The following is a 21641-nucleotide window of genomic DNA, read 5'->3' on the forward strand; positions in this document are numbered from 1 at the left end:
TCGCTCTTTTTTTAAGAACTAAGTAGGATACAATTGGTTTCATCAAATTGTCACACATGATTTTATGAAGACGTTGCCAGGATTTGAGGACCTAAGCTATGGGAGAAGGTGAGTGGGCTAGGACTTTGAGTTTAGTTTAGATACAGATACAGCAGGGAAGTGGGCCCTTCATCCCATTGAGTCTGCACCAATTAACAATCACTCGTACACCAGTTCTGTGTTATCCCAGCTTCACATCCTACACACAAGGGGCAATTTACAGAAGCCAATAAACCTACAAACCTATATGTCTTTTGAATGTGGGAAGAAACCGAGCACCTGGAGAAACCCATGAGGCCACACAGAGAACGTACAAACTCCATACAGAGAGCACCTGTTATCAAACACGGGTCACTGGCAATGTAAGGCCACAACTCTACTGCTGTGCAACAGCATAAGGGGTAATCACAGAGATGTATAAGATCCTGATTTAAGATGTTTGTTATGTTATCCATGAGTACTGTTTTCTCGGCCTATTGTGTTGCTGCAAGTAAAAAAATTATTGATCTGTTTTTGCTCCAAATGACAATTAAGCAGTCTCGAGTCTTGACCAAGTACTCCCTGGTTAACTCGTGCCTCCCCACCCAAACCATTTCTTCCCAGGTACCTTCCCCTGCAAGTGCAGGAGATGTAACACCTGTCCCTATACCTCCTCCCTTGACTCCATGTAGGGACTCCGTCCCCAAGCTTCACTTACTGCTCCTCCAACCTAATCTACTCCATCCGCTGTTCCAGGTGGGAACTCCTGTATATCGGTGATATACGGTGGCAGTCATGGTGGCACAGCGGTAGAGTTGCTGCCTTGCAGCAAAATTTAGCACCAGAGACCTGGGTTCGATTCCGACTACGGGTGCTGTCTGTATGGAGTTTGTACGTTCTCCCCGTGATCTGCGTGGGTTTTCTCAGAGAACTTCAGTTTCCTCCCACACTCCAAAAACGTACAGGTTTGTAGGTTAATTGGCTTGATAACATGTTAAATTGTCCAAGTTGGTGATATGCAGAGTACTGCTCTGCCAACTACAAAATTCAGAAGGTTCAGAAGGTGAGACCAAGCGCAAATATTTTGCTGAACATCTTCACTAAATCTGCCTTTGCTTGTGTGTTCTCCCGGTTGCCAAACACTTTAACTCCCCTTCCCATTCCCATACTGACCTTTCTGCCCTGCACCGCCTCCATTGTCAATGAGGCCAAATGCAAACTGGAGGAACAGCACCTCGTATTTTGCTTGGGCAGCTTAAACCCAGCAGTGTGAATATTGGTTTCTCGTACTTCCAGTAACCCTTGCATCCCCTCGCTCTCTGTTTCTCCCTTCCCCTCCCCCCCCCCCCCCCCCCCCCCCCCCTAGTCTTCATACTAGTTTCACTGTCATCCTGTTGAGTTGCATTGTATTACTGGTTATCACCTACCCCACAGCCAATAATGGACCATTGTGGACCACCTTTTCTTGAACATTGTTGCTTTTTGCATATCTTTAATTCATTTGTCCTATGTACCTTTTATATCTCTTGGTTCACTTTCCTCTGACTCTAAGTCTGAAGAAGAGTCTCAACCCGAAATGTCACCTATTCCCTTTCTCCAGAGATGCTGCCTGACCCACTGAGTTACTCCAGCATTTGTCTACCCAGGGTCAGATTGGCTGCATTCTTGTTAAATAAGTCTAAAAGCCCTGTCCTACGGTACGAGTTCATTCCAAGAGCTCTCCCGAGTTTGCCCTGATTCAAACTCGGAGATTTACGGTAATGGCCACTCGTCGGTACTCGGGGCTCTCGTGGACATTTTTCATCATGTTGAAAAATCTTCACGAGTCTTCCCGTGCTTACCTGCCGTTAGCGAGTCTTCCCGAGTACCTGCCGTTAGCGCTAAGAGACGCCCCCGAGCTCTGACGTACCCGCTACGTTCATTCTCCGTGTTTACCACAAGTTTGATTTTTTTTTTTTAAACTCTGGAGAGCTCTTGGAATGAACTTGTACGGTGGGACAGGGCTTTAATGCTGCTCCTAATTCTATTTTGTTGTTCTTATGTACTTATTATAATTCTGTTGTTTGGGATGAATGCAAACTTTCAGATTTAGCATGCTTGGTTGATCATTTGATAGTCGTGCGGGAGTAGTATTTTGATCCAAATACTGAATATGATCAGTCACTACAATAATACTGCCTCATGCCATAAATTTACCCTGGAATGTGTTAGAATGCACAGTCAAAACAGCTAGAGGACTTTCAAAGTTAATACTTGCTGGAAGTCATCCCATACAATCCCTTGTCTCCATTAATGTTCAATATTGGAACGGCATATTGGATCTGACAATTTTTAAACTAATATTTGTTTCCATGGCATGAGGAAGAGTTAAGGGAATCAGCTGGAGTGAATCACACGGCTTATTTCATAATCCAATTTCTACAAAAATAAACTGAATTAAACATGTTTTGGGGGGGGGGTGCTTAATATAGGCAAAGGAAATATGTCAACATTTTAATTTCTAACATGTAAACTATTGATGTGTAGAAAGGCACTGCAGATGCTGGTATATATCGAAGATAGACACAAAGTGATGAAGTAACTCAATGGGCCAGGCATCATCTCTGGAGACAAAGGATGGGTCACATTTCGGGTTGGTTCTGCAGAAGGGTCCCAACCTGGAACATCACCCACCCTTTTTCTCCAGAGATGCTGCCTGAACCGCTGAATTACTCCAGCTCTTTGTGTCTATCTTCGATGTAAACTATTGATACCAACTCTGACTTGAATTGTTTTGAGGCCAAAGGTGTTTACGATAGAAGCTTCTATATTTGTGGAGGAACTGAGAGCCTGCTTGTTATTTATTGTTAACTTCTGAGAGATACATTTGCTTAATAGCCATTTGTGTATTTCCAGTGACGATATTTTCTTAAATGCATTTGAAAGGCAAAAATGCAATGAGAACCTCTGGTGGTGGAAAAACTACAAAGTCCTATCTTGATTTCTCACAGCACACTACTTTAATAGAAAATATAATGGTGCAGAACCAGACAGGTTGTGGCTGTTTGCCCTGCGGCTTCCACAGACGATATAAATTTATTTGATTGTGTATTTTACCCAACATTTTTTTTATTCTGAGCAATTAATAATCCATTTGTAAGCCTTGCTAGACCCCAGTGGATTTATATTGTGCCTTAAATCGAAATGAATAATATCATTTTGCCGTATTTAAAAAATTGACGTTGCACAAACTGTACCGAGTTTGTAGGTTCTCCCATGACCTCGTGGATTTTCACCAGGTACTCTGGTTTCATCCCACATCCAAAAGATGTATAGGTTTATTGGCTTCTGTAAATTGTCTCTACTGTGTAAGCTAGAACTAGTGTACGTGTGATCACTTGTCGGCATGAACTAGGTTGGCTAAAGGGAGTTGGAATGAGCACCAAAGTTAATGAAAATTAAACAATGGGAGTTGCAGGATAATTGAAGCCACAGCCTGGGAGTGTGACAGTGGGTCCAGCTGGTAGTGGTCTTGTCCATTAACACTGGAGACCCAGGCCCAGTTATGACCTCTGGCTCGGTCTGTGTGGAGTTAGTGCGTTCTCCCGGCAACCACACAGGTTTCCGCCAAGTTTCTTCTTCATCACAAAGACACGAGTTGGGAGGTCATTTTGCCACCATAAATTGGCCCACTGTATGTTGTTGAGTTGAAAGAGAACTTGGACATTTGTTTAAGAAATGGATTTATTGTACGATTAGTGTAAAATGGGTGGTTGAAGGTCAGAGTGGGCTCATTGGGCCATAAGGCTTGTTTCCTTGCCGTATCGTTCTATCGACGAGGATAATTGGGTAAACGTATGATGAGCGCTTGATGGCTCTGGGCCTGTACTCATTGGCATCCTTCTAGATGGGGGTGGAATCTCATTGAACTACCAAAAAGTGAAAGGCCTTGATAGAGTCGATGTGGAGAGGATGCTTCCACTAGTGGGAGAGTCTAGGACCAGAAGGTGCAGCTCAGAATAAAAGGACACACCTGTAGAAAGGAGATGAGGAGGAATTTTTTTAGACAGAGGGTGGTGAATCTGTTGAATTTGTTGTCATAGACGGCTGTGGAGGCCAAATCATTGGGTATTTGTGAAATAGAAATTGATAGGTTCTTGATTAGTAAGAGTGTCAAAAGGTATGGATGAATGGGGTTAAGAGGGAAAGATAGATCACCCATGATTGATAGACTCGATGGGCCGAATGGCCTAATTCTGCTCCTATGACTTCTAAACTTCTGACTTCTTGTGACAGATTTCAAAGAATTTCAGAAGCAGGGGCATTGGGGACTGGAAATGTGAAGTAAGCAGTTATCTGGCTGTAATTAGAGAAATTAAAGCTGTTGCCTTTAATGCAAGAACATTTCATATTCATTGAGTGTGGAGAGACTGTTTCAAAGATGACTGACCACACGGGCTCTTAACAAACAGGGTCTTGGGGGCAGCACAGCAGTGGAGTTGCTGCCATGCAGTGGCAGATACCCAGGTTCAATCCTGACTACAGGTGCTGTCAGTATGTAGATTGTACGCTCTCCCAGTGACCAGGTGGGTTTTCTCCGGGTGCACTGGTTTCCTCCACACTCCAGAAAAGTACTGGTTTGTAGGTTAATTGGTTTCTTTGAATTGTAAATTTTCACTTGTGTGTTTAGGATAGTGCTAGTGTACTGTGTGTTTGCTGCGGATGGCCTGTTCACAAGTTGTATCTCTAAAGTCTGAAAGTAAAGTTGAAATGCAGCCAGGATCTGGTACAGGTATGGAGGGCAAGACCAACAGCAGATCCGTCATCTTGTTTGTGCTCTGATTCTGCGAGATGTATGTAATGAAGCTTGTAGAGTCCTTATCATAATGTCTGTCTTCAACTCTTTGCAAATTTTAATTAACCTTCTCCAACCATCTCCATATGAACCTGGATAAAATAAGAGAAAAATGCATGGTATTGTAGCAATAGTTAATCCAACAAGACTAATGCTGATCACTGATGTTACCTGCTCAATGTGCTGTTGCCCAAGCTTGACAGACCAGCCTTGAGGTATTTTGACAAAGTAGGGCAAAAAAAAAGGAAAGTATAGATGGGGTCTGCAAGATGAGGCATCCCAAATTAAAGTCGTAGAGAAGAGTAGCACAAAATCAAGTTATTAAGAATACCAATATACTTTGGAATAACAAGGACATAGAAATAAGGCCCAGGAGTCATAAAGAATCCAATGACTGAAATGGTTATGTCCTTCTCTCAGCAAAGGAGACTGCCTCAGAGATAAGACTCAAATGTATTGGGACACGATTCAATGGAAAATCCAAAGTGGATTTGCAGGATAGAGAGATGAGTGAAGTTGTTAGCGATGTTACAATATCTACCTTCAGTGACGCTGCAGTTCTGCCACCAGCCGTATGCCTGAATTTGACACCTTTGAGGGGGGAGGGGGGTGGGGGGGGGAAACGGGATTAAAATGCCGTTTTCTCCTGCCTGTCCGAGATTTTCTCGAGCTGCTAGCTGATGCAGAAAAATCATTCTGACTTCCGTTCTCGGAAGTTTAAAAAAAAAATCATGAGACAATTTAATCCCTGGAGTAAAATAAAAAGCTACTTCTAACGCCTACAACGGGACGGATCTCACGTAGGGGACAAAACAAAATGTAAGTTTATTTTACATATAAACTTGCTTCTTAGGATGACTAATCAAAATTTCCTTGGCGATAATGTGATTTTGGCCCCATACCAACCGGAAGTGTTTCTCCTGCCGATATGGGGTTCAAATTCACTGCAACCGCAACGTTCCAATCAATCACGTTCCACAAAAACCCACTCGCAAGATGATTAAAATGCCCATTAATTTATGGGAATTAAACATAAAATTCCATCCATTTGGCCTATAAATTCATGACAGAGATTTAAAAATCATGTTATTGTGAATTCTTGTGTGAATGTTATTTGGACACTCGAGGCGTACGTCCCCACGCGGCCGTACGCCTCAAGCGACCACGTTTGGTCACGCTAGATGCATGCAATCTCATGCTGGTCGGACAGGCCCTTCAGGCTATTTAAAAATGTTAATCTTTTCTTAAAAAATGGATAGATGTTTAGATCTAGTAATTAAATTTTGTAATTAGCTACAATTAGGTAACTTAAGGGCCTGTCCCACGAGCATGTGACTGCATGCGGCAAGCGCGACCTAACGTGGTCGCTTGAGCCGTACGGCCTCGCGGGGCCGGTCCCACTTCGATCGCCGGAGCCGTAGAGTTGGGCGGAGCTGGTCCCGACATCACGCGGGGCTCCGAAAAACTGACACTGTCCAAAAATTCCGAGCGGCAACGGGCTGCCGGCCCGCAGCCGCATTGAGGCCGTAGCCACCACCTCGACGGGTGTGCGCAGCGTCTTGACGCCGTACGCAGCGTCTTGATGCCGTACGCAGCGTCTTGACGCCGTACGCCTAGCGCGAACTTCCCGCGGACTTCGCTTGAACTTCACATCAACTCGTACGGCATCACTCTACCTCCGCGCGGCCCAAGCTTCCGGTTTGGTCGCGCTCGCCGCATGCAGTCGCATGCTGGTGGGACAGGCCCTGTACGGGGGTCACTCGACCTCCACGTGGCCCCCGCTTCCGGTTTGGTCGCGCTTGCAGTCGCATGCTCGTGGGACAGGCCCTTAACTAATTATATGCTTTAATTTCAGATCATCCAAATAAGATTGTTTCATATCTGTTTCAGAATGCTTCAATTTATTATAACTGAAAATTTCATTCAGTTCTCTTAATTTATAAGAAAGTTATGGGCTTTTGACTGTCCTTGATCACATCTTTTTAGTTAAGTCAATGGAAAAGCAATAGGGAACGATGCTAATTTCAGAGTATGAAAATGGCCATAACATTTTTAATACTGTATATGAATTAGGTGTCACATTAAACTTCGTTTTATGCTTTATCTGATGGGATAAATTGCAGACTTGATTTTTTAAATCACAACATTTTGTAACATTGCTACAGAGCTGCATTATGTCTGAGAGTGTATGTACATGTTTGAAATGCAAGTAGATAAAATATTAGATATAATTAAGCATGTTACAGTTGACTTGTAGCTAACCAGTATACATAAACCAATAATTTTACATTGTCATATTGTTCTGTTTCACTTTAAAAAAAAAAAGGGAATTGAAATGGTGCATGTCTGATAGCTTTTGAGGAAAACTATCTTAATGGCTAGTGAGTTGCTCCTACCTTAAAAGGCCATGTCACATTTTTGATAATATTTTGTACCACTTGAAGCCTCGCCACCATAACATGTTCCCTTTAATTGATGAATGATCAAGCCCCTAATGCAAACAGCGATGTATCATCTCGAGCCTCTTTCTACTGAAAGGTTGTGGTTAACCATGGGTGTGTGCCTTTCCTGTAATGAAGTTGGGTAATGCTGATTACTGTAGATTAACGGAGCTTACTCATAGCCTTCCATACAAAGAGATTTCCTCCTGTCACCAATTACTCCTCGGCCTCTGGAACATCATAAAACTGACTAAAGTTAATCGAGCAGAAGACTTTTTAAAAAAAAAGACCACTCCTTTCCTTCCACAAGGGCCTGTAGAGAAAGGGAGTTCTTTCTCTAAATTGTACAAGGTGGTCAGGGAATTTTGGAAATACAGCTCATCATTAAAATACTTCACTCAATTATCAACAAAACAATTTGTTTCCCCTAACCTCACACATTCTCTCACTTTGTCTTGCACTCTTTCTCCAGCCTTTTGCCATTTTCACCCCCCAACTCTTTCTTGTTTACACCCATATAACATATAACCATATAACAATTACAGTACGGAAACAGGCCATCTTGGCCCTTCTAGTCCGTGCCAAACACTTACTCTCACCTAGTCCCATATACCTGCACTCAGACCATAACCCTCCATTCCTTTCCTGTCCATATACCTATCCAATTTATTTTTAAATAATAAAATCGAATCTGCCTCCACCACTTCCACTGGAAGCTCATTCCACACAACTACCACTCTCTGAATAAAGAAGTTCCCCCGAATGTTACCCCTAAACTTCTGTCTCTTAATTCTCAAGTCATGTCCTCTTGTTTGAATCTTCCCTACTCTCAATGGGAAAAGCTTATCCACATCAACTATGTCTATCCCTCTCATCATTTTAAAGACCTCTATCAAGTCACCCCTTAACCTTCTGTGCTCCAAAGAATAAAGATCTAACTTGTTCAACCTTTCTCTGTAACTTAGTTGCTAAAACTCAGACAACATTCTAGTAAATCTTCTCTGTACTCTCTCTATTTTGTTGACATCTTTCTTATAATTTGGCGACCAAAATTGTACACCATTACTCCAGAATTGGCCTCACCAATGCCTTGTACAATTTTAACATTACATCCCAACTTCTATACTCCAGCCCTCCAGCAAATTAACACAAAGGAAAATTGAAAAAATATATTTCATTAGCAATTTCCACTTGTCTGTCTTATTGCACACCAACCCAAGTTTAAGTGAACTACTACAGGTTGGGGTTGGTGGATATGAGACAAGGTATTGGGATTCTCCTATTCTAGGTTGGCATTCTTTACCCTGTTTTCCAACCCATGTTCCTTCCTTGGCAGGCAACCATGGGTGACCTGCTCCTGAGCACTATTCTGTTACTGATGCTGTACTGAGGTGGGGGGGGGGGGGGGGAAGAGGAGGGAGGTGTGGGGAGCTCTAGGAGTGCAGGAACATAGTTGCCTTCATCACATGCAACATTAGAGGCCAGGGGTCCTCGGCAGTTGAACATTTAGAGTTGAATCCTTTATTTGTCATTCAGACCTTTCGGTCTGAACGAAATGCTGTTGCCTGCAGCCATACATGTAATAATAACAAAACACAATAAACACAAATTAACATCCACCACAGTGAGTTCACCAAACACCTCCTCACTGTGATGGAGGCAAAGTCTTAGAGTTACTGTCTCTTCCTTCCTCTTCTCCCTCTGCGCCGAGGCGATACCCCACCGGGCGATGGTAAGTCAGTCCCGCGGTTCAAACTCCGCGGCCCGGGGGTGGTCAAAGCTGCCCGCAGCTGTTGCAACGGGTGCTCCGGAAAACAGGCACCAGCCTGTGACCTGCGAGCTCCCGACATTGTCCTCCACTGGCCCGCGGCCGAGCCCCGGATCCACGTCGCCGCCGCCAAAACGCCGCCTCAGCCGCCGTAGCACCGTCTCCGCCCCGCACCGGGCTGCCCACAAGGCAGCGTCTCAGCCCCGCACCGGGCTGCTCACACGGGAGCGCCTTCCAGCCGGTAGCCGTGCCGCTCACACAGGAGTGTCTCAGCTCCGCGCCGTCCGCCCTCACCAGAGCGCGGAGTCGTGCCGCTACCCGGACGTCGCCACAGCTCGAAGACGGCCAGCCTCGCGTTGGTGAGTCCTGGCTGACTCTACCTCCGGACCCTCGAGGTCGGTCGCAGCTCCGCCATTAGGCCTCAGCGCAGACGGGGGAAGAGAAGGGGGATACGACAAAAAGTCGCATTCCCCCGAAGGGAGAGACAGAAAGCTCTGTTTCACCCTCCCCCCACACACATAACACCACCTAATAACCAAAAAAATTACTAAACTAGACAAAAAAAACAAACACAAAAAGTAAAAACAGACAGACTGCAGGCGAGCCGCAGCTGTGTCACAGCGCCGCCACTTCTGGAGTTGTCTGGACTATTGTGTTCTGCCTGCATTGAAGCACTTCTAGGCAGTTGCCAGATATTTTGATCCATGGGTGACATCCACATTGTAGACTCAGCTAAATTATCTTCGAGATACTGCATGGGTATAACAGTCCATTGAATCTAATCTGACCATCGATCACTCATTTACATTAGTCTTGTTATCCCACTTTTGCATTAATTCCCTACATACTATGGGCAAATTTACAGGGGCCAACTAACCTACTAACCCACATGTTTGGGATGTGAGGGGAAACTTGTCACAGGGAGAAAGTGCAAACTCCACACAGACAACGCAAAGTCAGGATTGAACCCAAGTCTCTGGCGCTGTGAGACAGCAGCTCCACCAGCTATGCCACTGTGCCACCCCTTGATGTGCAGAATCAGCTTAATCCAGTTAATGGTGAGGTATTGCACCTTGAGAGGTCAAATGTAAAATAAAACTATACAGTAAATGACAGGACTCTTTGGAGCACTGGTGCATAGAGGGACCTTGGGGTATAACTCTATAGCTTTCTGAACGTGGCAACTTGTCTATTTCCCAGGGTGAAGATGTCAAGTAATAGACGGCATAGCTTTAATGTGAGAGGGGAAAGTTTAAAAGAAATGTGAGGAAATGTTTCTATTTACATAGAATGGTAGGTATTCGAGCACACTAATGGGCCTGTCCCACTTAGGCGATTTTTCAGGTGACTTGCGGTGACTGTCAAGGTCGCTAAAAAACCAGCATCTGGAACGGCGATTGTCAGAGTGGAACATGCACACATCGCTTCCTTCACCAGCCAGTTATGCAGGAGGGGGACAGGGTAAGCGGGGAGAGCGCTGCCTGAGTGAAATTCACATGGTGCAAAGCCAATGTGAAACAGACACGATGAACAGGAAGGTTTGGCGCTGTAATTAAGATGGTGAAAGCACAGTGTGCAGGAAGGGTCACTTAAGTCCTTTAAAAGAGGTGGGTGTGGGGGGGGGGGAGGGAGGGGAGGGAGGGGAGGGGGGGGAGGGGAGGGAGAGGAGTGGAGACAACTTTTAAGAAGCCAGAGATACACGGCTGTGAAGCTCGGCAGACATTAACATTACTGGTCGGTTATCCTTCGTTCTGAAAACTACTGTTTACTTTTTTTTGTCCCAATGAGCCAATGAAATTCACTGGTCAGCACCGGCAACAACCAACGAGAACTACGGCAACCTACGACCTCCTGGCGACCCACTACCACTGTACCTACGGCACTAGAATTCTCGCTACTCTCCACGGCATCAAAATGCAGGTCACCGCTAGTTTTTCAACCCAGAATGAAGCCGCGACTAGTTCCGAGAAAGTGGGAACTACTCGCCACATTCCCCGGCAACCACCCGCGAACATGTAGCGACTGCATAGTCTCCTGCAGCCGCCTAAAGTTGCCGAAAAAGTGGGACAGGTCCATAAGGAATGTGATGGAAATAGATACGATTGTAACATTTAAGAAACATTTAGATAGACGCATGTCGAAGAAGGGAACTTGTAGATTAAGTACAGACAGATGTGCTGTTTATATTGATATGGTGAGCACAGACATAAAAAGCTGAAAGGCCTGTTCTTGTGATGTACTGTTCTATATTTTATGTAGTCTTCGTTCTATCCCACACTCTTGGATTTAGTGAATGGGCAGTAAAATGGAGCATTTGATGGGTGAGGAAATGTGGGCATGCAGGAGGAAAACACTGCTGATGGTATGAAATGTTTTGTATTCACCTACTCGGGTTATACTTGACTGGTGCCGTTTAACCAAGGATGTTTCCAAGATTGCAAAAGTGACATTGGTGTATAAATTGCTATAATGCCAAATGGTGCTTTTAAACTATTCAATTAATGGGCCTGAAATATTTTTTCAATGCCAGGTAGCACAGTGGCGCTGCAGTAGAGTTGTGGCCTTGCAGCGCCACGGACCCGGGTTCGGTTCTGGCTACAGGAGCTCTCTGTATTGAGTTTGTGCGTTCTCCCCGTTACCTGCATGGGCTTTCTCTGGGTGCTCCGGTTTCCTCCCACACTCCAAGACGTACAGTTTGTAGGTTAATTGGCGTGGTTAAATTGTCCCTAGCGTGTAGGATAGTGCGAGTGTACGGGGATCGCTGGTTGGCACGGACTCTGAGCCGAAGGGCCTAGTTTCGCGCTGTCTCTAAACTGAGCTAAGCTAAAGGGGGGAAAGCAACATACTTTTATTTCACTTAGGATGCTTGTGTATCCCTCGTGTTCAAAACTGAACCAATATATCTTTTCTCTTTCAGATTGATAGCCTGTTCTATGAGCATGAAGCGCTACGTAGAAGAAAACATTTCGATGAAGTCCAGCACCACTATTAAGTATTTCATGAAGATGTGGAGCAGTGTCAGTGAGACTCTCATTTTCATTTTCCTTGGGGTATCGACAGTCACGGAAAAGCATGAATGGAACTGGGCGTTTGTTTGCTTCACCTTATTATTCTGCTTATTGTGGCGTGCGCTAGGTAAATATTCGCTATCACTATAGAGTGAGTATGTAATGTTCTTCCTGGCTCTGATAAGCGAGTACCAAAAAATTGCTGAATATTTTTTTTTTTTTAATGAGATTTGGGTCAATCTGAAGAGAATTTTCAGATTTAAATTACAGTAACAGAAGGAAAGCCAGATTATTTAATTTAAATGGGCTATCCAACATGTCCCACTTTCCAAGATATGATAGGTTGTCCCCACGAAACATTGCATCTGGGTGCAGACTCAACAAATTTAGTTTTAACAGTTTACTTCAGTATATTATTGTCACATGTACCTCGGTACAGTGAGAAGCTTTTATTTGTGTGCTATCCCATCCATGAAAAGACTATGCATGGATACAATCTAGCCGTCCACGGTGCACAAATAAAGGATACAACATTTAGTGCAAGGCAAAGTCTGATTAAAGAGTTCAATGGTCATCAGTGAGGTAGATGGGACGTCAGGATTGCACTCTAGCTAATGAGAAAATTGTTCAGTTGCCTGATAACAGCTGGGACTAAACTGTCCCAGAATCTGGAGGTGTGTGTTTTCACTCTTCCGTACCTCTTGCCTGATGGGAGAGGGGAGAAAAGGGAATGACCTTCATCAATCCATAAACTTGTAAAGAAAACACCGCCGGGGACGCAGAGGTGGGTTAAAGGCCAGGTTAGAGCTAGCCCCACACAGGGTAGCGATTCCTAGCCTTTTTCTCGCCAACGTGCGCTCACTGGCAAACAAAATGGACGAACTCCGGCTAAGGATCACCTCCCACAGCTGGATCAAGGACTGCAACATCCTGATCTTCACGGAAACTTGGCTCAACACTGACGTTCCTGACAGCGCCATCCAGCTATCGGGGCGTCATTTACTCCGAGCGGACAGGACATCAGACTCCGGCAAGACCAGAGGTGGGGGTCTGTGCATTTATGTAAATAAAGCATGGTGCACGGACTCCACCATCATCGAGAGTCACTGCTCAGCTAACCTTGAGTTCCTCTTGGTTAGATGCAGACCGTTCTATCTGCCCAGAGAGTTCACCTCCACTGTTGTGACTGCAGCCTATATCCCTCCTGATGCTAATGCCAAGCTTGCAATGAAAGAGCTGCATACTGCCATTAGCAATCAACAGACGCACAACCCCGAGGCAGCCTTCATTGTTGCGGGTGACTTCAATCACTCTAACCTGAAGACTGTACTCCCCAAATTCCACCAACATGTCTCCTTCCCCACTAGAGTAGACAAGACACTGGACAAAGTCTACACCAACATGGCTGAAGCTTACAAAGCCATCCCCCCCCCCCACCTTGGTCAGTCTGATCACGTCTCATTGTTCCTGCTCCCTAAGTACTCCCCACTCATCAGACGGGTTAAACCAACTGTGAGGACAGTTAAAGTCTGGTCAGAGGAAGCGGACTTCACACTTCAGCAGTGTTTTGGAAACACTGACTGGAAGGCGTTTGCAGCCCAGGCCACCCTTGACTCCCACACGGACATTGATTCCTACACATCCTCTGTTCTGGACTTTATAAACTCCACCATCAATAGTGTCACCTCCCTCAAACAGGTGACCATATTCCCGAATCAGAAGCCATGGATGAACAGCGAGGTCAGGCTACTGCTGAAAGCACGGGACACCGCTTTCAGGTCAGGCGATGCTCGAGCCTACAGTTCAGCCAGGGCTAACCTGAAGAGGGGCATCAAGAAGGCCAAGCACTGCCATAAGCTCAGGATTGAGGAGCACTTCAACAACAACTCCGACCCCCGACGCATGTGGCAAGGCATCCAGGCCATCACGGACTACAGACCCTCCAACACCACCCCCACATCCAGCGACGCCTCCTTCCTTGAGGAGCTTAACCACTTCTATGGCCGCTTCGACAGGGACAATCTAGAGACAGCCATCAAGGCTGTGCTACCTGCCGATCACCAACCCCTCACACTCACCCCCTACGACGTATTCGTGGCACTGAGTAGGACTAATGCACGTAAAGCTGCTGGCCCTGACGGCATCCCCGGGCGCGTGCTCAGGGCCTGTGCTGCGCAGCTGACAGACGTCTGGACTGACATCTTCAACCTGTCACTTGCCCAAGCAGTTGTCCCCACGTGCCTTAAATCCACCTCCATCGTGCCAGTGCCAAAACACTCCACTGCGGCAAGCCTCAACGACTTCCGCCCAGTTGCACTTACCCCCATCATCACCAAGTGCTTCGAGAGGCTGGTCCTGGCACACCTCAAAAGCTGCCTACCCCCCACACTGGATCCCTATCAGTTTGCCTACCGCAAGAACAGGAGTACGGAGGATGCCATCTCAACGGCACTTCACTCCGCCCTCTCCCACCTCGACAACAGAGACACTTACGTAAGAATGCTGTTCATCGATTACAGCTCAGCATTCAACACCATTATACCATCAAAACTGATCACCAAACTCGGTAACCTGGGCATCGACCCCTCCCTCTGCAACTGGATACTGGACTTTCTAACCAACAGACCCCAGTCTGTTAGGTTAGACAAGCACACCTCTTCAACCCTCACCCTGAACACCGGCGTTCCACAGGGCTGTGTGCTGAGCCCCCTCCTCTACTCCCTCTTCACCTATGACTGCACACCTGTACATGGTACTAACACCATCATCAAGTATGCAGATGATACAACGGTGATTGGCCTCATCAGCAACAACGATGAGTCGGCCTACAGGGAGGAGGTCCAGCACTTAGCAGCATGGTGCGCTGACAACAACCTGGCCCTTAACTCCAAGAAGACCAAGGAGCTCATTGTAGACTTCAGGAAGTCCAGGGGCGGCACGCACACCCCCATCCACATTAACGGGACGGAGGTGGAACGTGTTTCTAGCTTCAGGTTCCTGGGAGTCAACATCTCCGATGACCTCTCTTGGACCCACAATACCTCAACTCTGATCAAGAAGGCTCACCAGCGTCTCTTCTTCCTGAGGAGACTGAAGAAGGTCCATCTGTCTCCTCAGATCCTGGTGAACTTCTACCGCTGCACCATCGAGAGCATCCTTACCAACTGCATCACAGTATGGTATGGCAACTGCTCTGTCTCCGACCGGAAGGCATTGCAGAGGGTGGTGAAAATTGCCCAACGCATCACCGGTTCCTCGCTCCCCTCCATTGAGTCTGTCCAAAGCAAGCGTTATCTGCGGAGGGCGCTCAGCATCGCCAAGGACTGCTCTCACCCCAACCATGGACTGTTTACCCTCCTACCATCCGGGAGGCGCTACAGGTCTCTCCGTTGCCGAACCAGCAGGTCCAGGAACAGCTTCTTCCCGGCGGCTGTCACTCTACTCAACAACGTACCTCGGTGACTGCCAATCACCCCCCCACCCCCCGGACACTTATTATCACTTATTATTATTTATTTAAATCATTTGCTATGTCGCTCTTCCAGGGAGATGCTAAATGCATTTCGTTGTCTCTGTACTGTACACTGACAATGACAATTAAAATTGAATCTGAATCTGAATCTGAATCTGAAAAGTGTGTAAAATTATTTTCACTGGTGTTCAGCAAATTTGTATTGTTCTCTTTCAAATCTTCTAGTTCAAACCAAATTGCAGCTGAATGATTAAGCGTCCCAAAAAGTTAATGGAGACATTTTTGAAGTAACTGACGAGGCAACAATTGCTTTATGTATCAGAAGGGGCTTTGACAACTTTTCCATAACTGAATGTTGGATCGAGTTGAATTTTGGGAAGTCAAACCAGGGCAGGTCCTTGACAAGATTTTGGCGAGTGTTGTGGAGCAGTGGGCTCTTGGAGTGCAAGAACATAGTTCCTTGAAAATCGCATCACAGATAGGGTGGTCAAGAAGGCTTTTGACTAATTAGCCTTCATCAGTCAGGGTATTGAGTATAGCAGTTGGAATGTTATGTTACTGTTGCATAAGATGTTGTTCTTGAGTCATACAGCATGGAATTGAACCCTTTGGCCTACGTTGCCCATGCTGACCAACATGCCCCATTTACACTAGTCTCATTTGGCCCATAACCCTCTAAGCCTATCTTATTCATGCAGCTGTCCAAATGTCTCTAATATTATGTTGAGGCTGCATTTGGAGCATTGTATTCAGTTTTGGCCAACCTGCTATAGGGGGGGGGGATGTTGTTAAGCTGGTAAGAGCGCAGAGAAGATTTACGGGGATGTTGCCAGGGCTTGAGAGGTTGGGCAGGCTAGGACATTATTCCTTGGAGCGCATGAGGATGAGGGATGATCCTATTGAGGTGTATAAGATCATGAGGGGGGAAAGATAGGCTGAATAGGCTAAGTTTTTTTGTTTTTTTTAACTCGGAGTAGGGAAGTCATGAACCAGAGGACATGTGTTTAAGGTGAGAGAGGGAAGATTTAATAGGAATCAGAGGGGCACTATTTTTGCACAGAAGAAGGTAGGTATATGGAATGAACTGCCAGAGGAGGTATTTGAAGCAAGTACAATAACATTTAAGACATTTGATCTACCTGACTTATTCAAACACTTTGTGTCTTTTCTATATCCAAATATCAGCCTGGTGCATGAATATACCAGTGAATTAATAAATCCATTTTCAAAGATGAAAAATACCTCCTATAATCGGTGATATGATCTCTTGTAGGGATGTTCCCAGTTTTTAACTTTTTTTTTCCTCCCAGGTGTACTTGTACTGACTTGGATTATTAACAAATTCCGTAAACTATTAGTCACCCGCAAGGATCAATTCATCATCGCCTATGGAGGGTTGCGTGGAGCCATTTGCTTTTCCCTTGTTTTTCTACTCCCGTCTCATGTCTTTCCTCGGAAGAATTTGTTCATCACGGCAACCATTGTGATTATATTCTTCACCGTTTTTATTCAGGTGAGAGATATAATCCCAATACTTTTTGGTGGTTTAGTTTATTATTGTCACGTGTGCAGCGATACAGTGAAAAGCTATTGTTAAGTGTTATCTAGTCAAAGGAAAGAGCATACGGTTACAATCAAGCTGTCCACAGTGTACAGATTAATGCCCCTGTCCCACTTACGAAACCTGAACGGAAACCTCTGGAGACTTTGCGCCCCACCCAAGGTTTCCGTGCGGTTCCCGGAGGTTTTTGTCAGTCTCCCTACCTGCTTCCACTACCTGCAACCTCCTGCAACCTCTGGGAACCGCACGGAATCCTTGGGTGGGGCGCAAAGTCTCCAGAGGTTTCCGTTTGGGTTTCCTAAGTGGGACAGGAGCATAAGGATCAAGGATACAATATATAGTGCAAGATAAAGTACGATTAAAGGTAGTTTAAAGGTCTTCAATGAGGTTATATGGTAGGTGACAGCACGCTAGTTGGTGAGAGGACCATTCCAGTTGTCTAATAACAGCTGGGAAGAAACTGTTGCTGAATCTGGAGGTGTGCATTTTCAAACTTCTTTACCTCTTTCCCGATGCGAGAGGGGAAGAGAGGGAATGCCAAGGGTGAGACTGGTCCTTGATTATGCTGGCGGCCTGGTCAAGGTAACGTGAAGTGCAGATGGAGTCCATGGAAGGGAGGTTGGTTGCATGATGGTCTGGGCGATGTCCACAACTCTCTGCATAAAGTCCTAAACATTCTATTAATAGTCAAGAGTATTTCATTGTCATGTGGTCCAAAACAGAGCAATGAAATTGTTGTTTGTAGCAACACCAGATAAGTTATCATAGAACTTTGTAAACATAATAAAAAAATTCAGGTATGCGTGTGTACATTAAAAAAAACAAAACAATAGTGCAAAGACAAGCAATGTCCTCAAGTTTATGTAGTTCGGAACTTATTTAGTGGTTGTAGTGTTTAATAGCCTGATGGTTGGAGGGAAGAAGCTGCTCCTGAACCTATATGTTAGTTTCTCTCACACTACCTTCTCAATGGCTGGAGTGAAATGAGAGTGTGGCCAGGGTGGTGCTCACTAAATAACAACTTTTTTCCAAATATCTTTGCATTAAGGCAATTGCTATATCATTACAACACTGGGTTTGATTGTGTTATATGCCATCCAGAGGAAAAAGTAATGGAGCCTCCCTAATGGTCTGTGTGGTTTATACACAAGGACAAAGTAGGCCAAATATTTCAAATTCCTCAAATTCTCAATTATGTATGCAAGCTTCATCAAGTCAGCTACAGTTTGAACCTTTTGCTTTGAATTAATTTCAACTGTTTTGGAAAATTGCACAAAGAGAACTGAATATTAAATATAGAAAAATGCTCAGTGGCCACATCTGTGAAGGGAGACGGTTTCATATTTGATGACCTTTCTTACAATACAATACAATTTATTTGTTGTAATTTGAACCCCATTGAGGTTCAACGAAATTTGGTTTCTGCAGTCATACACCCATGAAAAAGAACCAAGACACAACACAATTTACACAAACATCCATCACAGTGAATCTCCTCCTCACTGTGATGGAAGGCAAAGGCTTCTCTCTCCCCTGCACTCCTCATTCTCCTCCCGATGTCGGAGTCAAAGCCCCCAGCGGGCGATGGTAAGTGTCCCGCGGCCATTAAAGCCACGCCGGGCGATGCAAGGCCACGCTCCGGGTCTTGGTGTTGGAGCCCCCGGCATGCGCCAACAAGTCCCGCGGCCATAAAAATTACCCGCTCCACGTAATTTTCAACCCCGCAACTCGGGCGGGAGAAGTCGCCGTTGCGGAAGCCCCGAAAAGCGGTCTCCCAGCAGGGACCCGCGGGCTCCCGGTATTATTGTCCACCAGACCTGCGGCTGGAGCCTCCGAATCTCCAGGGTCGGGCCGCAGCAGCGCGCCACCACAGCTCCTCCCGCCCCGAAGCCGGCCAGCTCCGTGATGGTGGGTAAGTCCGCAGGCTCCGCGACTGGAGCCCCAGGTCGTTCTGGTTGGAGGCCGCTCCACGGTGCTAGGCCCCAACGTCAACGGAGACCCGACAGGAAAAAGGTCGGGTTCTCCGTGCAGGGGAAAGATTTTAAAAGTTCCCCCCCCCCCCACCGCCCCCACACACATACCCAGTTTAAAAAAAAGCACTTTAAACTACATTCAAACATTCAAACGCGACAAAAAAAAACAAAAAACGACAGACGGACTGCAGAGGCTGCTGCGACGTGAGTCACGCCGCCCACCCAGATGAATTAAGCTTAATGTGCCAAGTTTTCCCCAACATTTTCTGTTTTTTTTATTCTAAGTTTCTAGTAACTACAGTGTTGTGGTCTTGGAAAATGTACCATTTTAAACTTTTTTAAAGGAGGAAAGTAATGTACGGAGTTTAATGGGTTCAGGGCAAGGCTACCAATACAGGAGTAATCCATGTTCACAAATTGGGATATCTCGGGAAAATTATAGTCTGCAACAAATTAGGTGATTAGGCAAAGGAGGTACATTTTTTAATCATGAGAATACTGAAGCAATACTTGCACAGAAGGCAGTGGAGGCCAATTCGCTGGATGTTTTCAAGAGAGAATTAGATATATAGCTCTTAGGGCTAATGGAAGCGAGGGATATGGGGGGAAAACTTGAACAGGGTATTAATTCTGGGTGATCAGCCATGATCAAATTGAATGGCAGTGCTGGTTCGAAGTGCCGAATGTGCTATTCCTGCACCCATTTTCTATGTTTCAATGTGATGCTCAACTGCAAAGCTCTAGGAACTGGTTGACAATTCATCACTTAAACTAAGGGATAAAGTGAAACGATTCATTTTCCCCACTCTCGCTGTTACTCCTTACTTGCCTCTGTCCTGCTTGGTGTTTATTTTGACTAAAAAATGGTTGAAGAAGGGATTTGCATACATTATTGAAGCAGGCATATGTGCCATTATCAGTAATTGATACTGTCAAAAGGACAGCGGCTTTTTTAGCTATCCTTTAATTCTTTTAATGCAAGTTAATATTGCACAAGGTAATAATCAATAAAACTATACGTCAATCTTTAATCAATGTCTCTGTTCTGAGGAGAGAGGAAGGAGAATTTATGCATTATGCAGTCGTTAAATATTTCTCCCCTTTTGGGGGAATATAATGCAAGAGTTGTCTAGATAATTAGTAAATTTGAAATGGTTTAAATCTGACCATAGAACTTAGAACTGTACAGCACAGGAGCAGTCCCTTTCATGAATGAATGAATAAGTTTATTGGCCAAGCATTTGCATTACAAGGAATTTGCCTTGGTGCTCCGCCCACAAGTGACAACATGACATACAGTGACAGTTAGGAATGACACATAAAACATTAATCTTTAACAATAAAACATTATTGATTAAACATTAAACTTTCATCCAGAATGTATGTGCTAAGCATGGTGCCAACTTGGATGATATCTTCTGCCTCCGTGTGATCCATATCCCAACATCCCCTGAATACATGAGTCTATCTAAGAGCCTCTTAAATGCCACCATGGTTCAGTTTTCACCTCCACTCCTGATATGTAAAATGTTTTGCCAAACAACAGTTCATGTGCTTGGAGATCATAAGTTCATAAGTGATATGAGCAGAATTTGGCCATTCAGACCATCAAGTCTACTCCACCATTCCACCATGGCTGATCTAACACTCCCTCCAAACCCCATTCTCCTGCTTTCTCCCCATAACTCCTGACATCTGTACTAAGCAAGAATTTATCTATCTCTACCTTAAAAATATCCATTGAATTTGCTTCCACAGCCTTCTGTGGCAATGAATTCCACAGATTCACCACTCTGACTAAAGAAGTTCCTCCTCGTCTTCCTAAAAGAATGCCCTTCTGAGGCTATGACCTCTGGCCCTAGACTCTCCCACTATTGGAAACATCCTCTCCACGTCCAATCTATCCAGGCCTTTCACTATTTGGTAAGTTTCAACGAGGACCCCTTCATCCTTCTAATCTCCAGTGAGTAGAGGCCCAGTGCCATCAAATGCTCATCATATGTTATCCCACTCATTCCTGGGATCATTCTCATAAACCACCTCTGGACCCTCTCCAGTGCCAGCACATCCTTTCTTGGATATGGGGCCCAGAATTGCTCGCAATACTCCAAATGTGGACCGACCAGCGACTCGTAGAGCCTCAGCATTACATCCCTGTTTTCGTATTCTAGTCCTCTTGAAATAATCATCCGTTCACTTGGGAAGGGAATTGATTAGGAGATACAAAACAGAGGAGGTATGTACTCGTAATGGGTGGAATGTGAATGATCTGTGTCGGGCTGTGGCCAACTGTATTTACAAATGAAAGGGTGAAGGAGTAGCGGGCATTTCTTAGAGAAGGTTCCCGATCCAAAACATCTATTCATTCCCTCCACAGATGCTGCCAGACCCGCTAAGTTACTCCAGCACTTTTGGTTTTGCTTAAGAGCATTTCTTAGCTAGCTAATAGCAATAACATGAAAGATGAAGTAAAATGTATGTACTGGTTGCAAGAACTGGCTAGACGCTGAACATGGAGAACAGGAGTGTAGATGCTGGAACTTAATGGGTCATACTGCATCTGTGA

The 21641-nt window shown here is 45.2% G+C and overlaps 1 protein-coding gene across 1 annotated transcript in view; it reads left to right on the plus strand.

The window, feature by feature from the left end:
* LOC116974281 (sodium/hydrogen exchanger 2-like) overlaps positions 1-21641 on the plus strand; it is a 77868-nt gene that overhangs the window by 28685 nt on the left and 27542 nt on the right. The window contains exons 4-5 of the mRNA XM_033022598.1: positions 11979-12196; positions 16852-17054. Coding sequence (XP_032878489.1) covers positions 11979-12196; positions 16852-17054 — 421 coding nt within the window. The remainder of the gene's footprint in view (positions 1-11978; positions 12197-16851; positions 17055-21641) is intronic.

This window comes from Amblyraja radiata, chromosome 6 (assembly GCF_010909765.2).
Source record: "Amblyraja radiata isolate CabotCenter1 chromosome 6, sAmbRad1.1.pri, whole genome shotgun sequence".
Taxonomy (NCBI): domain Eukaryota; kingdom Metazoa; phylum Chordata; class Chondrichthyes; order Rajiformes; family Rajidae; genus Amblyraja; species Amblyraja radiata.